Here is an 11673-nt window from a genome sequence, read left to right on the forward strand (position 1 = left end):
TGTCCAGCAGATGTAGGGAGAACCTTCCAGCCAGAGGGAACCTTGTTTCACGATGGACTGAGAGCTCATCTCGATTAAAAGACAATCCAGTGAAGCCCACACATTAGGCAGAACCCATAGCATCGCAAATGTGGAGGGAGATGGGGAAAGCCTGGCAAATGCCGAGACATCTTAGCAAATTCTTTTTCAACAAAATGACCAGCTTGAAAAGCCTTCCCTGCACCGTTCCTCTCTCAGCCAAATGCATAATGCATTATATTGTCCTGAAAGGCTGACACTGCAGAGCATGGTTTTTAGGCGTATTCTCTCGTCTTCTGGTATTTTCTTAGGTGGGGGAAAAACATTAAAAGCAGCTGGGTCCCTGGCAATGACACACCCCGCCAAGTTTGCCTTCTGCAGCACTTTCAAACCAGGAATTTGGTTTGAATCCTCCCTACTTTCTTTCAGCACCCATCACCCCTTTAAAACAGGAAGGAAAAGAAGAAAACCTATTGGCGAGTTTAGTACTTATCATTGTTTTTCCTTCGGTGTGAACTGCTGTCACACTGAAAAGCACTACGTTCCTTCCTGGGTCCTCCCAGGAAAACTGTTCTCTGTAACCATATGTCACGCTCAGCTACATCATTTGATCAAATGGTTCACTGTTATTTTTAAGCCCGGAAAACTGCTTCATAAGGACGGAAGCAGTTAATTCTGAGAAGTAAAGAAGTCGTGTAACCAGCAATAAATCAGAACAGTTGTGTGACAGACTGGAAGTAATCCGAATGCTGGCAGAGTTGATGGGTTTTAAGTTTTAAAAAACAGTCTGTAAAGCATTGTGTAACTGTTGTATGCAGTACCTACATGTCAGTCACACTCAGCAAACATGAGTAACATCTTAATATTATCCACATGAGGAAAAGGTTTTTTGCTATTTATTTTTTCCCCTAAAAGTAAAGAATTAGGGGCTAGGGAATATAGCCCAGTGGTAGAGTATGGTATGCACAAGGCTCTGGCAAAAAAAAAAAAAAAAAACATCAAGCAATGTGTTAGTGGTTGGGTTTGGTGAAGGATTACCTAGGGATCAGCACTAGTTAACCACAACACCCAACATCCTGGCCACCCTTTCTCTATCACTCTACCACAGGCATGCAAACACCTGCAGAAACAGCAGTACATGCCCACAAGCGACTGGAACATTCACTTTAAAGAGGCATAATCACTGGCATACACTCCTTAAAGAAACTGTACAGCTGGCTCTACTTTCAAAGCCTTCTCTGAATTTCACTTAATTTTTAAAAGTTGGTTTTAAGCATGCCATCTTCTTAATTATCTTGACTCACTGAGTTATTATATTCTTCAATGTGCCAGTCTTTCCTCAAACATACCTGCATTAACTTCAAATCCAAAGCCTTCCAAGACCACCTGAATGGCAACATTTTTTTGGGGGGGGGGGGTGCTGGGGATCGAACCCAGGGTCTCGTACTTACAAGGCAAGCACTCTACCGACTGAGCTATCTCCCCAGCCCCAGCAACGACATTTCAAACAGAAAACAACTGTGTTGGCCAGACCTTCTGGCAGGTGTTCCTCACAGTCCGGTGATAGCACTGGCTTTCCTAGTCTTCCACAAGGGCCCTCACTTGGGCCTCCTCCCACCCTCAATGTCGACTTGAGGAAAGAGGCTCCATGACTTGCCTGCAATCACACAGCGCAGGCCAGACACCAGGTCTCCTATCTCTCCTTCCAGAGCAAGTCGTGGGCTGCCCCACCCAGCTCCAATGGAGCAGGAGGAACCACAGGGAGCCTGCCCCAGCCCTCCTAACGATTAGCAGTTCCCTGCAGGCCACCCACGCCCACTTGCCCTTTCCTAGCTACCTCTGAATTTTAACTCAAGTACCACGCATGCGCGCATGCGCGAGCTAAAGTGGGTGGAAGAGTTCACAGATCCTGAGGAAGACCAATTAACCAATTAACAGGAATAAAGCAGATTTTAACAAGAAGCAACCTGTTTTTCTTAAGGTTATAACCTCTATTTGAATCCTAATAATTTTTTTCCAAGATGAAAAAAAGAAAATGTAGCCCACAGCAGAATGTTCTTTTTCTAAGAACCCAGCTTCTGTCCTACTCAATCTCTAGGCCAAAACTATGCCAAGAATAAAATAATGAGCATAGACTGGGCATGGTGGGGCCCACCTCTAATCGCAGTAACTCAGGAGGATCGCAAATTTGAGGCCAATCTGAGCAACTGAGTGAGACCTGTCTCAAAAAACAAAAAGGACTGGGGATGTGGCTCAGTGATAAAGCACCCCTGGGTTCAATCCCCAGTATCGCAGCGGGGGAATAAAAAGACTTTTTTTGAAATGGATGGAATTCTGTTTTTGGAGATGTAGTAAACATAAAATCGGCTCTAGGAGAAGTAATCCGTGGCAGGTTTTTTGTTTTGTTTTTCCTAGCCTTAAGTATTCTGTGCTTTAAAAAGAAAAAGCGACTTTTCCAGGAGGAGATTGCTTCCTAATAGACAATTTTTCTTCCAGCTGAATGACCCACCATCTGCGGCCCTGGGAATCTGAGGATTAGAGGTGTCCTGGAACTCCACCCAGGACTAACACCTGCTGCAAATTCCCTCTGCATTACCCCAACAGCTACAGGCTCTGTGTTGACCTCACCCAGACCCCTCCCCCAGTTAGAGAGTTGTTTTTTGTTTTAAGAATAGGAAAAATTCTGCCAAGATATAAAGCATAAGGAGGTGGTGGGAAGCTGTGGGGACAGAGGCTGATAAGTCCCAGTCCGTTTATGGGGTCAGAAGGTAGAAAACTCCCAGCCCTGAGTTGGGAGGCAGAGCGAACACTGACAGATATCTTGCCTTGCATCTAGGGTCCTTGACCGTCCTTGCCAACAACGCAAAGACTCCATGGCCAGAACGCCTCCAAATGCCACAAATACTAACAGCTGTCCGGCCAGGCCCACGGTTCTGTGACTATCAGGAATTACTTCCTTCCACCATGCATGAATGATGCATGAAAGAAAGCAGTGCTTAGTCCAAAAGAGAGAAGAAAGTGCCGTCACCTCCCATCAGTCCACCCAACATCAGCAACGGGTGGAGCGGGTGGGCTGCATGAAATTGCAGACCTTTTCCTCCATCCTTTCCCCCAACAGAGGGCTGGCAGTAGGCACCTGTCCCCACGCACATCCCTTCCGGCACCCGGTGGTGTGGGTTTAGACAGGAGGGGTTGTAGGGTGTAGTGTGGGAGGAGCCTGAGGCTTGAACACATCTGGACTTGGATGCAGGCTCTGCTACCTCCTAACTATTAACCCTCCTGTAAAACAGGGGGTAATGATCCAGGTGGTTGCCATAAAGATTGAAGATAAGGAACACCAAGGGTTCATCACATCAGTTCATCCAAAGCAACCTCAATTCCAAGAAGTCAATCTGCCCAATACCCCACAGGAAGAATTCCAAGGCACTCAGATTCCCCCGTCTCCCAAAATCTGTCCCCAAAGCCAGCCAAGGGCCAAGAGGGAACCTCCCCTGTTTCCATGTAAGGATTCCAGATACAGAGGTTGGGATCCACATTATTGACGGCTATTCCCCAAGTGCTTCGTGGGTGGCCACACGTTGACCGAACAAGCCAAACTGCCAATGGCTTTTATGAGTAATCAGAAAAATTCCTCAATGCAATGAAATTTTCAAAGACATCTGGCTTTCTTAATACGGATGTATAAAATAAAACAATTATCTCAGATAGGAAAAAAAAAAAAACTTTCTTAGACCCCCTTTAGGAATTCAGACTAAATGGTAAATAACTATCATCCCCCATTGGACCACTTTAGGAATTAGCTAAGGGGAGACAAATCATTTTCTGTTGAAGTGGCTCTCCTCACATCTATCACTTATGCATAAGAGGGAAGGAGGGACAGAGAGGCAGAGAGAGAGAGAGAGAGAGAGAAAGCCCTACTTCTAAGTTTCTAAGTGATGTTAAATCTTCACAGAAAAATGTACAACTTTTATACACTAATAGTATCACTAACTCACAGTCATTAGGGCATGGGCTTTAAATTGTTTTTCTGGAAATACTCTCTTAATACCATCCCCTTGTAACAAATTCTAAGGTGGCAGCTGAGCTCTGGAGTTAATGTGCAGTGTCTTGAAGACGCCCTGCCTACTGGCCCACATAGTTATTATATTCAGCAACTCTGGTCTCACGAATATCACACTTTAAACAACTGACCTAAGAGTCTAAACCGTTAAATGTGCCAGTGACTAAAATAAGCAAACTGTATAACATAGTGGACAATGGGACAAATGACAAAGCCCCTTGAATTACAGCAAAGTGTTCATCGGAAGAGTGAGGTGTAAGGCACATGCACACAAACTGTTCTCTACATGTAGATGGGAACCTGCCTTCCATGAATGAAGGTGTAACTGTTTTTGTTTGGGTGGTACTGGGGATTGAACCCAGGGTCCTACACCTGCTAGGCAAGTGCTCTATCAGAGCTACAGCCCTGACCTAAGTGTCCTTCATCGCAAGTGCTATACCATCTGCTGAAAGCACTGAAACGAATGAATGCATTCTCCATTGCCATAGGAACAGAGAGCAGTCCACAAAGACCAGCCACTCTGGCTCTGGAGATCGCCCAGTCACTTCCGGTCATGAATTAGGAAATGGCTCATCTCGGTTTCCTCACCAGTTAAAAGGGGTCAATGCTGTTCAACTTGAAGGATTGTTGCCAAGAACTATATGAACCGGTATATGGGATGAAAAGTCCTGATACAGTGCCTGGCACAAAGAAGTTACCTCACAGAGTCAGGAAGTTGATTACTTAGTAGGCCCAAGTATCATATAAAAACCTCCTGCTTTCAGTCAGGCATGGATTACTCCTGTAATCCCAACAGCTCAGGAGGCTGAGGCAGGAGGATCGCAAGTTGGAGGCCAGGCTGGGCAACTTAGCGAGACCCTGTTTCAAAATAAAATAAAAAAGGGTTGGGGGTTTGGCTCAGTGGTAGAATGCCCCTGGGTTCAATCCCCAGTACCACAAAAAACCCTCCTGGTTTCACTGAATCTAAGTTTCTTCATATACACAAACAGCATCTTCATATTCACAAATAAATCCTTCTGAAAATGCACTTGCCCTGAGTCTCTGCATGCAAGGAGGCTGCTCATGCGAGAAGCTATGGCTGGGTACTGCAGTTCTCCTTTGATTTGGGTCCCTCCCCCAAGTCCCTTGTTCCCCAGGGAATTCCCCTCAGTCTCAGGGGTCATTCTGTTTCCCTCTGCCCCCAAAAGGGCAGAGCTTTTTCTTACCTTAAGTAATTCTTCATCAGCTTGTCTACCCTAACTCCTCTTATCTACCAGCCTTGGAAGTACCATATAGATTCCTGGGTAAATGGATTTCCTTACAACTAACTCCCTGAACTCACACGATTCTGCCATCTGTACCCCACTGACTTGCTGTCTGTTTCTGCATAAGTAGTTACTTCCTGCCAGTGCCAGCGCCCCCACCCCCACCCCTGCCCTTGCCAGGCCTTTCAGAAAGTCTCAGCCCCTAGGCCTCCTCCTGGATCTCCAGCAGTGTTTCCTCCTCCAGATTGTCTTTGCTTTGCTTTCTCCCCTCCCTGGCTTTTCTTCCCTTCTGCTGTCCCTAAGAATTAAATTCGCTCTGCTCTCTCCCTGTCTGTCTCTCCTTTTTCTCCTTTGGCAGTGCTGGGCACTGAATCCAGGCTTCGCCCATGCCAGGCAAGCACTCTATCACTGAGCTACACCCCAGCCCTCAGTTCTGCTCTCCATGGGTCAAACCTACCACCCCTGCTCAGACACGCCCAGCCATCCCAATCAGCCTCCAGTTCCAAGTCTCTAACAGGACCAGAATCGTCCCTCAGCCACCCTAGTGTGCATTTCCAAAGAACCTTCTCTCCTGCAGGTCCCTGGTTCTAAGGAACCTGCCCCCACAAAACCAGTGAACTGAGGGTTCCAGCAGACTTAGGAATGATCAGAAAAGCAGAGAAATCACATGCAAAACAGCCATTCTTCCTCTTTAAATCTAAAAAAAAAAAAAAAAAAAAAAAAAATTATTTCTCCCTATGTTTTCATTCATCCACTAAATCCTTAAATGTAGGAAACATTTAGTCCCTACAAAATAAGGTAGCCAGGCACACAGATGCACACCTGTAATCTCAGCAACAGGAGGCTTAGGTGAGATCTGGAGTTGGAAGCTAGCCTTGACAATTTAGTGAGACCTGTATCAAAATGAGGAATAAAAAGGGCCAGGCATTCCCTGTGCACTGGGCACAGTGGTGCATACCTGTAATCCCAGGAGCTGGAGAGGCTGAGGCGGGAGGATCGAAAGTTCAAAGCCATTCTCAGCAACGGGAAGTGCTAAGCAACTCAGTAAGAGCCTGTCTCTAAATAAAATACAAAATGGGGCTGGGGATGTGGCTCAGTGGTTGAGTGCCCTTGAGTTTAATCCTCAGTACCCCAAAATAGAAAAGGGGCTGGGCGAAGTGGCAGTAGCCTGTAATCCCAGCGGCTCAGGAGGCTGAGACAGGAGGATCAAGAGTTCAAAGCCAGCCTCAGCAACTTAACAAGACCCTAAGCAACTCAATGAGACCCTGTCTCTAAATAAAATGTCAAAAGGTCTGGGGATGTGACTCAGTGGTTAAGCACTCCTGGGTTCAATTTCTGGTACCAAAAAAAAAAAGAAAGAAAGAAAGAAAGGAAGAAACAAACGAACCAACCAAGAAGGTAAACCATATCCTTTCTATTCCTAAGGTCAAGACTGAATTAACTGCCAAGACTTTTTTAAGATTTTCAAGTTGGAGGCTGGGGTTGTAACTCAGTGGTAGCATGCTTGCCTCACACATGTGAGGCACTGGGTTCAATCCTTAGCACTGCATTAAAAATTAAATAAATAAATAAAATAAAGGTATTGTGTCCATCTATGACAAAAACAAATTTAAAAAAAGATTTTCAAGTTGATCAATGAAAACATTCTGTGCATTTTAAGTTTCGCACTTACAATGCAATACTTAAAATGTAAAAATACACTTGAATTGTTTACATGATTTTTACTGAAGAATATCCAGGCCACTAATTTTGGTTTGATTTAACAAAAGAACAGAAACATCTGCCATTTTTTAATAGCAGTTCTGTTGTCCTTCTCACTGGGTGGCAAAAATACACTCCTACTGCCTTTCATTAACCCATAGATCTGGTGGTTATTCACTTCCTCACTGATGACCAAATTTCACTGAGTTTTGGTTAAATACAACAATCAAGTCATCTGATTTTCCAAGCAGCTAAAATAATTTGAGAAAATGAAAACAAATAATCTTTTAAACAAAAATAATTATTCCCAAAATGAAAAATTCATTTACCTCTGAGTTGCCACAGTATTAAAAAATAGAGCAAACCCGAAAATATAGTCCTTCTATGAAATGAACTTTTTTTCACTAACAATTCAATTCTCATTTCAAACAAAGTCATTCAAAAGATGTTGAAGACCTAGTTCACTTCTCTACCACAGTGTAAAACTCTTACTTGGTTCTCATGTCACTGCTGACCCTGGACTCTGGACTCTGAGGTCTGACTCTTCCAGGCTGGATTAAAATGGGATGACAGTATTGTATCCCTCTGACAGTTTATAGGACTCTAAGTGATAGCCAGAAACTCCATTTTAGCTAGGCTAACCCATCTACTGCCCCTTGGAAGGAGGTTTCCTAGAGTACAAATTCAGTCTGTCCCTTTGCAAAGGCAGATCTGCCTACTGACCATTCTTTGCTGTAATGACAACTGTGCTCTAAGACAAACAATGTATTCTTAGTGGAAAACAATTTCAAGTATCACATGTGTTTCCCCAACAGCTATTTATTCACATCAGACCGTCTGTCTTCTGATATCTGACTTACACAAAAACCCAAAGACTTGCCTGATGACAATCGAATGAGTGTGATGCGTTTAACGGAATTTGTACTTTATCTCAAAGCTTCCTGTTCTTTATTTTTTTAAGATGGTGAAATCTTTATAAGAGAAACGATGATTAATTCTTCCCTGAACTTTTAAGTATCATTCTCTTCTGTTAACCGCTGAGCAAATCCCTAAATCTAATATGAAAAGTCATACTTTTAAGCAAATTACTCCTAAGGCTTTCAGTTTAGAGATCTACCATACTGAAGTCCGTTTTATGGGGACAATTCGACAAAACTCGCCTGTTTGAGAACACTACCTAGCCAAACCTCTCAGTTAATCCTACATCTAAAAGTTTTTAGCAGTATACATTTTAGAATCTTCTGTGTGCCCCAGAACACGCAATATGGATCTAATTAGGTTCAGCTGCCTTATGTTAGTAATAAAATCGAAAGAGAGAGAGAAGTGGGGGTGGGGGCTTGTTCATCCTCTCCTGTGTCGGGGGAATCACAAACTCTCAAGTCCTGCGCATCCTCAATGCTCACTCAGCAGCACCCGCTTCTTAAACAGCCCAGCGTGGCTGGTGCCCCGCTAAGCTCAAACTTTTCCGCTGCTTGGTTTTCACTAGATCTGTAAGAGATTTTACACGACGCTCCAACCCCACCCCACCCCCACGGCCCAGGCCCGGGTGCGCCCCGCCCGCTCCTCGGCCCCAGACTTACACCAGCGCGGATGGACAGGGCATCTGGCTCCAGGGACAGTTGTACTGAGCTTGGATGAAACTCTCACTTCCCTCCAGCACAGAGCAGCTCACGTTCTTGTTCACAATGTAAGCGCACCAGTTCCTGGGGTGAAGGGGAGAGAGCGAGAAGGACATAGAGTAAACCCAGAGAACAATGAGGCCCGGGAAGAGGGAATGAGCTGATACGGCAGCGGATGAGCGAGGGTCAGGGAACCGGTCACCCCCTGCGGAGGCGGGGGATGGACACAGTAGACACCGGAGGGTGTAAGGAGTGTGCCTTTGGAGAGCAGCCCCTTTACCCAACGAAAGGCAGGGAAAAGAAAGGCACCCACGCCCCCAGGGGCTCTTGGAATTCCTGGGAGTCCTTCCCAGATCACGCTGCTCTGCAGGACACTCCCTGAGTCCCGCGCCTCTGGAGTCAGCACTGCTTGAGACTCCTGCGGCGGAGCGCACGGCCACCGGGAGGAGTCTCCGGGGGGCGTCCACAAGGGACCCCCAGCTACCGCTTGTCGCCGTTGGCAAGGCAGTTCCAGGACCCGGCGGCGGGCCGGGGAGGGATAGGTGGGGGTCCAGCACTGGGTTTGGGGCGAGTGAGGAGGCGCGCACTTACTTGTTCCTGGCGCTGGGCCGCGCGGGGTACCCGGACTGAGGGCTGGCGTGGCACAGTCCCGCGCCGCCCAGGGTCAACAGCGCCAGCACCCAACGCCAGAACGCGCGGGGCCGGGACCGGGTCGGCTGCCACATTCTGCGCGGCGGGCGCGCCCCGCCTGCCAGTGTCCGGAGCGCGGCGGATCCGGACAAGCGCCACGAGGTTGCCAGCTGCCCGGGCGCCGCCCGAAAAGGCAGGAGGCTCGGGCACTTCGCCGCGCCCCCACCCGCTCGGTGGCCGCCCCCTCCGGCTACTCGCTCCCACTTCTCCTTTTGCAGCCCCGTGCGCCCTGCGCTTCTCTTCAGTCCCTCAATGACGCACAGGTCCCCCCGGGTGCCGCCCTCTTTATTTCACTTCCCTCTCGGAAACGTGACTCTTCCTTCACCACGTCTCCTGTCTCCTGTCCCCTTGCCTCTCGGCAGGGGGTTTGGGGTGAAAGAGCTAAAGGGCTTGGGATAAGGGTCTAGGTTACAGAATTTCCAATTACTCATTCCTTTGGTCTCTTCCCAGAAGCAGAGCAACCCCGCCTCCCACCTTCCAACAGGCGCGCCCCCCGGCCCCTCGGGAAGTGGCAGCAGTCAGAGAGTCTGGAGGTCGTCACGTCGTGCCTGGGTGCCGACTTCCCGGGGTGAACCAGGGACAACGTTATCAGTCCCAGAGGGTAGGGAGTAGGGGTTCAATTCGTATTTCCTTCTCTGGCAAGACGCGGCCATTCGCCCACAACCTTTATGGACTTAGAGAGCTCAGGGGGAATAACTCTGGTCCTCTTCTCTTTTCTTTGCCCAGCACTGCCTTATGCATCCAAGTCAACGTGAGGGCAGCAGCAGGACAGGCCAGGGCTCCCCCGCTTCCCAACAGCTTCTGAAACACAGCGTCAAACTCTATTACAGGCTACACCAGTGTTTGAAAGGTGATCTCACAGCCTCTTCCTCTGATGTCCTAGTCTGAACTTTCTTTTTCCATCAATATTAAAGGCATTTTCTTGACTTTTTTTTTTTTTTTTTTTCTTCTTTCTTTCTTTCTGGTGCTGCGGATCAGTCCATGTTCTTGCACATGCTAGGCAAACACTCTACCAGACCTACCCACCACCCCCTCAGCCCTTGCCTTTCCTTCCCCAGGTTTAGATACCGGACTTTCCGCTTGGAAGTTTTCTGCTTCTTCTTGAGTTACACCAATCTTTACCAATTTCTTTTTGGAATGAAATAACTCCCCAAAAGAACGTTAAGTAAAATCACCTCCAAAATGTTCTCGGAGGAGAGACATTGGAGCGAGCTATGTATTTTAGATGACATTGCACTCTGATGAACATTGCAATGAAGTTATTTGCAGATTGCATAGATTCGCTGAAATAACTGTGAGCTAACAGGACACTGTTGACTGTGAACTCTTGTGGATAATAAGAGTTCCTGCTCTACTAAATGAATCCCTTAGTCCATTTTACTTCTCACATGCTTTTTTTTTTTTTTTTTTTTTTTTGGCCGTGCTGGGGATCGAACCCAGGGGCTTGTGCTTGGGAGGCAGGCACTTTACCAACTGAGCCATACCCCCAGCCCCTCTCACATGCTTTGATGGTGGTGTTGGGTTTTTGATCTGCAAGGGGAAGAAAGAAAATTCCCCAAGTAGAAACTTTACAAGAGCCAAGCAGAAAATTATACCTTGTAAGGACATAATCTGTCCATGAACTTTCTAAATGGAAGATCATGCAAATAATGGACTGAAGTCATTCCAGTCTTCAAAAGAGCCACGCTGGGGGGGAAATAACAGAAAGAGATAAAAAGCTGTCTCTTGTAATCCAATCTGAATCTTTCTGTCTGACTTCCTTATCCTCCCTAACAACAGTTTGTCCACAAAATATCATAGGGAGGAAGCAAGTGAGAGAAGAAAAAAATGGGAGGAGACATTCAAGTTATGCCTGTCTACGACTAGCAGCTAACAACAAATTCTCTTCAATATGGATAATTCTCAAATTTGAAAGTGAGTTGAACTGATCAAGTCAGATCTGTTTTTTTCCACTGAATCTAAGTTTTGCCAAGAAGTTGGTTGGTTTTGGCACTGGGGATTGGATCAAGGGCCTTGTACATTCGAGACAAGTGCTCTACCCACTGAGTTACATACCCAGCCCTTTTAAAATTTTCTTTTGAGACAGGGTCTTGCTAAGTTGCTGAGGTTGACCTCTAACCTGCATCCTCCTGCCTCAGATTTCGGAGGACCTCAGATTACATGTGTGTGCCACTGTGTCCAGCTGTCCAAGAGTTTGAGGACCAACTGCACATTGCAATGACCACAGTACTACACAGTAGGCCTCTGTATCTGTGGATTCTATATCTACAGATTCAACCGACCATAGATCAAAAATATTTGAAAAAGCAAAATTGTGTCTGTACTAAACATATACAGACTT

At 46.5% G+C, this 11673-nt stretch overlaps 1 protein-coding gene across 1 annotated transcript in view; it reads right to left on the reverse strand.

Moving 5' to 3' along the window:
* The window catches only part of Emilin2 (elastin microfibril interfacer 2), a 50814-nt gene extending 41257 nt beyond the window's left edge, over nt 1-9557 (reverse strand). Inside the window, exons 1-2 of the mRNA XM_047526877.1 lie at nt 9234-9557; nt 8604-8726 (exon numbers count right to left, since the gene is read on the reverse strand). Of these exons, the coding sequence (XP_047382833.1) occupies nt 8604-8726; nt 9234-9367 (257 nt within the window). The 5' untranslated portion in view covers nt 9368-9557. The remainder of the gene's footprint in view (nt 1-8603; nt 8727-9233) is intronic.
* Between the last annotated feature and the right edge of the window lie 2116 nt (nt 9558-11673).

Source organism: Sciurus carolinensis, chromosome 15 (genome assembly GCF_902686445.1).
Source record: "Sciurus carolinensis chromosome 15, mSciCar1.2, whole genome shotgun sequence".
Taxonomy (NCBI): Eukaryota; Metazoa; Chordata; class Mammalia; order Rodentia; family Sciuridae; genus Sciurus; species Sciurus carolinensis.